Below are 6000 nucleotides of genomic sequence, written 5' to 3'. Positions count from 1 at the left end.
AAAAAAATATTGTTCTAGCTTATAATCCACAGTCGTTTACGACCAAGCGAACAGACTGCAAATTGATTGATTGGCGAATAGTATCACCGGCAGGAGGAAAGCATAGGCACGCTAGGCAACATACCACCCAGCTGGGCAGTGACCACTTCCGGAATCCACGACCTCAAAAATCAAAATGATAGAAAAGCCTTTGGACTCTGGTCGTTTCTTCATTCCACAGTTATACCCCCTCTGTTTCTTCACCCGGAAGCCAAAGCACGACCTATCATAGGATAAGGTCAAATATCAAACACCATCATCATATAAACCACACCTCCTTTCAAACACTAACACATACTGAATTATCATACAAACCATGCAAAACGGTAGCAAATGCAATGTTTGCAGTATGTGTTTGTTGAATAGCTTACAGTTCCTCACGTATATTCCATCGTTACAAGTCACTAATTCCGTGGAAACCCCTAGAATTCCTTATTTTCTACACTCATGAACAGTCTTGTAAATAACGTGCTATCTTGCTGCAAGTGCAGCACTTATTTTAACCACGTACCTCCTAGCATTCGACACAATTTGGTACTTATAAAAGAACAAGAGAATAAATAATGGTACACCATAGATACACAAATAGAACTATTAACAGTAGAATCAATTAATCTGAATGGACGATACAGCTGCTGACACCTCCCTTGTTCTTGGGTCAGCATCTTCCAAAGAAACACCATGGCAGTCTTCTCGAACAAGAAGTGGCAGAACGCCAACTGAGCTCCAAGCATTTGCTACAGCATTATTTGCATCCCCCAAAGTCACTGAGTATACTGCATCGAAGCCACCAGCTCCGGGAACTCCATCCAGTAAAACACCCTCCATATTCATAGTGGCATCTAGTAGCTGTGTTTGTGAATCTGGCTCAATCTACAAAATTAGGGCAAAGATGACAAACAAGCTTGACTAATAATATTGACCCTAATATATATCTACAATTTCATACATTAGTGATCCATATTGCTGTGATTATGCCAAACATCATACTGAATATACTTCTTTGAACATGCTATACTACAATACTTGCAGTTTTGTAAAGGGGGCCTTACTGGAACACCGGCTGCCATACCCATCTCTCGCATGTGAAGCCTTATCTCAAGGGAAGCATCCCTTGCAGCCAACAATGATCTAACAATTAATTCTTGATCTTGGTTAGTAGCCACCTCTGTCCACTGCAGAGAACAAAGAAACAGAGAATTCATTTAAAAGAATAATAAAAGATTACTTTCAGTTGGTGATTAAAAATGGGAGTACAAGCTCCCGGTCAACCAAAAACTAAAAACCAAAATATTATGGTTTATCCTAACACAGCCTTTTCCTTATTCATCAATCTATTACTCCAAACAAATGCTAAGTTCTTTGCGGAAATTGGATAGTGTAATATAATAGATATAAGTATATAACATAATTATGTAGTTACCTTCCCATACGTGAGATGACTACAGGACCGCACTACAGACTCATATGCCTCCCAGTGATTTTCAGAAAGTCCTTTTAAGATTCTCAGTTGGTTCTCCAGCGCTGAATTGGCAATGGCCAGTTTACTCCATGTATCTTTGGATTTCTCAGGGTCAGACTTCTGCCACCGTTTCACAGATCCAACCATTGATGGAGTAGATGATCCTCCGGTTCCAGGTTCCCCAAGGAGCTAGCAAAAAACAAACATATGTAGAAAATAAAAATACTGTTGACATTGACACAAATCCTCAACCCCCCACCCCACCCCACCCCCACCCCCACGCGCGCGCCCCTTGCCCCTTGCCCCTTCCTATTCATACTGTCTTGTGAACAGAAATGCAATTTTTTTATGCTATGCTTTGTACTTTTGGCTAAGATGTCCACTGTGCAAGGCCAAGGCAACATTTCTTTTTAACCTTGTGCTGTTTTGCAATGTGAGCCACACAAGTCTTATAATATATATCAAGTGAAGAAATATTAATAAAGATACAACTTTGCAAGGATATTTTTAAGAGAAGGCAAGGCTGTGATAGACTTAACATGAAACGAGAGAAGTATCTGGTGATGATGAAAATAAAATGGGACCAGCCATTCTACAACTTATCACTTTTCAAATCTGGATGACATCAATATTAGCATGGTATGCGTGTGAGATAGATATGACATGAGGTTATAACAGCAGTCTCATCGCACTTGCTGCCACTATGAGCATAAGACATGGCCTAATGGCTATAGCCTATAAGCATCATAGCATTGCAGTATCTAGTAAAGAAACTGTAAATCCTATACCACTAGTAGCAGCATAGCAGACCAGTAGTTATGGTGGCTGGTGAAAACCAGTAAAATGATTTGATTGCCATTTTGGAAAAACCGGCCATTGACCATGAGGCTTGGTGACTTACAAGGGTCATCAGAGGAGGTAATGAAAACTGTTTATTCTCATGATCCCACCTTTGCGTAACAATATCTGATACTACATCTGGCAAGGAAGTCCCACCTGTAGCCTGTAAATATTGCAGTCATAGTTACCAGCTCTTCAAATGTAGTGAGATTACACTGAAAAAGTTGATGAGGTGCACGTTATCTGCCACTGAGGTTTCTTACCTGAGCCGAGGAGAGTATTTCTGGAGAAAACCTTACATAGCGTTGACTCCCATAGACAGCAGCACTAACATCAAAACCACTTCCAATTTTCCCTTGTGCTATACAATGTGCACTTTGGGCAATAGCGTGAACCAAGTCAAGACCTTGTCCAGTAGCATTATCACCGGAAGATTGTCCCGGACATGAAAGGTTAACGGCACCAAGATAGTGAAGAACAGCTGCAACAACTGATGTGGTCATGGCAGCTGATGACCCAAGTCCAGTTTTGGCTACTTCAGGTTTACATTTCTCTCCAGTCGTTGTTCCATTAGCAACCTCTGAGTTAAATGTAATTGAAGAGAATGGAGGCAATAAAAGCAATACCTCCGGAGTAAGAGGAAGACCACGTGCTTCAATCTTAAGAAACAATGGAAACCAATAAGATATAGTATTTTCTGGGTGAGCTCTAGTTGTAAACATGAACTAGGTCAAACAAGGAAATTTTATATGGTTTATAAGATATTTAGTATGTAAAGAGAAAGCAGTTTCACATGTTGCAGTTTATTAAATAATGCAAGTAGAATAACTTTTAGAAGGCGTTTGTTTCCATGGATGGAAACGTAAATGGTAAGGAAAACAGATCACGCGGGGAGCAGCAAGGGGATCTTTGATTCCCGTGATATGTCGGTTGCAAAAAAGTAATGGAAACTGATAACGGCAACTGCTGCGTAATGCGATAAAGCTTGCGGATGGGCGGTATCGGCCGTGAACGGGTCCGTATCTGATTGCGGGGTACTCCATAACGGACCGAGTTGAACCAAACAGCTGTATCATCATCCCATCCCCTCCGTAATGTAATTACGTTACATTTCGCTGATCCAAACGCCATCTTAAATGTTTTACATTGCCATCTGGCAGTCAGTCATCTATTCAAAATTTTACAGTTGGCTATCCATTCAAAGTTCATTGAACCTTAAGTTTTACATAAGAAACGCTGTCATGAATGCATAGAGCATAAAGGAAAATAATAATCTTCAACTACACAAACTTTATAAGAAATAGAAAGCAAGCATTACATACATGCACATCATATGTCATATATAAATATATATACCTACACATTAGCTTTGAGTTTTGCTTCTGATTTCGTCCTTTGTAGTAAGAAGTGCACTATGCTAATTTTGGTCTTTAACAAAACTAATACTTTTATCACAAAAGGTATGATCATCATCGTGGGAATAGAGAAGCAAAGCACAGTACAAAAGAATTCACACTTTAAGTTTCAAATTAAACTCTGGTAACTGTTTTATTGTTTTAGTAGAATTTGTAGATATTAGAAAATTATGTTCAAGATTGGGTAGTTCATTTTTTTTGTAAGTGATGGTTCAAATTTTAAAAAAGAAGGAGCTAGAAGGGTCATGTCAACATCAAATCTCTCTTTTCTTTACCATTGGGATTGGGGTTTTGGGTGTAGTAGAGCTCTGCAAGAAGCTAAATACACATGAGTAATGAGTATGCTTATACAATTAAGAAGGTTCACCTGCTTTCTATAAGAATAGAAATCATTGCAACCAAGAACTGTAATGTTCAGACCTGCAACAAGAAGTTGAGACATATTACCAAAAAAAAAAGGATATGCTCGAGTAGTATACATCAAGCATGTAACCTGATGGGGGTGATTAAGAGCAGCAAAAATAACTAAGAGAAGCTTTGCAACCTTGCAACAGCAACTTATGAACTACATCCTTCCTCTCCTTATCAATAATGGTCGCTTTAGCAGCTGCTACGGAGAATTGTATGGCCTGCTCCACAAAAGGGTTTGTAGATTCCCTGAAATACAACAGTAACGCTGTCAGTGACATTACCACCAGACTCGAGTTTCAGAGATAATATAACAAAACAAGAGCACTTCACCACGAGATTGCAAATTTGCAACCATCAAGAACGATGAGCAACTTGCCTCGCAGACGTCAATTGCAGCGTCGATTTCGTTAGGGACAGCTTGTACGTGGCCTCCCGGGAGAGCTGAGGGGAAGTCACTTTGACATCCGTCCACGCCTAGCATCGGTACAGGGCACACAGGGTGAGGAGCAAGAGCAACACGCTGTAGCTTCTGAGACTAGAGGGATGGCAGTTGACGAGCGCTCACCCAGGCCCAGGAGTCGGCGGGGAGGCTGTCGCGGAGGGGGCGGACGACGGCGTAGAAGCGGGCGGTGGTGCTGAGGACTAGGCCGGCGTTGGGGCGCTCCAGCACGAGGTATCCTCCCGCGATGAGCACCTTCCCCGGCGCCGACGCCACCCTGCGACGACGCGGTCAGATCGGAGCCCAGAGATAGATAGATGCGGAACTTAGCGGGGGAGCGGGACAGTGAAATGACGGTGCTAGCGAGTACTCACACTTCCATGGCCTTCGACTCCTCGGCGGCCAAGACTCGATCTGGCGGTCACCTCTGCTGGAAGCTTCGTGGGAGTGGATGGAGGGAGGACGGGTCGAACAGCGCGGCAGCCGGCTGGGGAACGCTATCGCGATCTCGGCGACGGCTGGGCGCTGGGGGAAGCGTACGGGTGCGGAGGAACCGAGGAGAAGTCGGCGATGTGGCCATGGGGGCGCCGCGCCGCGAGTCTGACGGCCCAGGTGGCCGTTCAACTGGACCAGGCCTCACCTTCGTCGAGTCGCGAGACACTAGCCTTGGGCTGAAAGCCACTAGCGCGTCGGTTTCCTTTGGAAGAGAATGATACTGGCCATTCCTAAAAAAAAAAAGAGAGTGAGAGAATGATACGGGCCGTAAGAGTTGGCTTGGGCTGGACTTCCGCTAGTGTGTTTGTGACTGTCTCCCTCTGCTCTTTAATCAGAGGATTCAGGAATCAAGTATGGACTGAAGTGTTCCATGACAGGCAGATAGGCTGCCTGACACTGAGGAGCCCTAATAGAGACAGATGATATCCAAAGCAAACAACTGCCTGGAGTAGGTACATTACGCCTGGTTGATGCAGTTAGTTAGAGGAATCTCACAATCTCCCTGCACGCGAACCACCAGCAGAGGCGGCCCTTCCTGCATGCCACCATCCAATTGGGCAACTGGCTCGCCCTTCCCTTCTGCTGAGTTCACACCATGGTACCATCAACCATCTCATGCGTGGTCAGATCGATCGTTAGCTGCAAATCAAGCTCCCTGGCCACTGATCCATTAAACAAAGCTCGGTCAATGGGGGCGTCTCAAGCAGGCGATCTCGCGCTCGCTCGCTCGCTCTGGGCTTTGGCTCCTCCGACAGGGACACGTTGTGGTCCATGGCCTCTCGAGCCTGAAGGGGACCCGACGATCGATCCATGGATCCATCCATCCATCCAGCTGCATTATGATTTATAAGCTGCAACCTCCAGCAGGCAGCAGGAGAGCAAGGCATCTGTTCTACCTA

The 6000-nt window shown here is 44.1% G+C and overlaps 1 protein-coding gene across 1 annotated transcript; it reads right to left on the bottom strand.

Moving 5' to 3' along the window:
- Positions 1 to 307: 307 nt before the first annotated feature.
- LOC136502803 (phosphomevalonate kinase, peroxisomal-like) lies at positions 308 to 5199 on the bottom strand. The gene is made up of 10 exons (XM_066498046.1): positions 4981 to 5199; positions 4733 to 4883; positions 4544 to 4641; positions 4301 to 4413; positions 4124 to 4176; positions 2605 to 3000; positions 2403 to 2504; positions 1463 to 1690; positions 1092 to 1214; positions 308 to 912 (listed from the first exon to the last, which is right to left on the bottom strand). The coding sequence occupies exons 1-10, from the start codon at positions 4986 to 4988 to the stop codon at positions 646 to 648; spliced, it is 1539 nt and encodes a 512-aa protein (XP_066354143.1). The 5' UTR covers positions 4989 to 5199; the 3' UTR covers positions 308 to 645.
- Between the last annotated feature and the right edge of the window lie 801 nt (positions 5200 to 6000).

The sequence above is a fragment of the Miscanthus floridulus genome, chromosome 1 (genome assembly GCF_019320115.1).
Source record: "Miscanthus floridulus cultivar M001 chromosome 1, ASM1932011v1, whole genome shotgun sequence".
Lineage (NCBI taxonomy): Eukaryota > Viridiplantae > Streptophyta > Magnoliopsida > Poales > Poaceae > Miscanthus > Miscanthus floridulus.
Note: the sequence above shows the minus strand (reverse complement) of the source record. Positions and strands in the feature narration are given on the sequence as shown.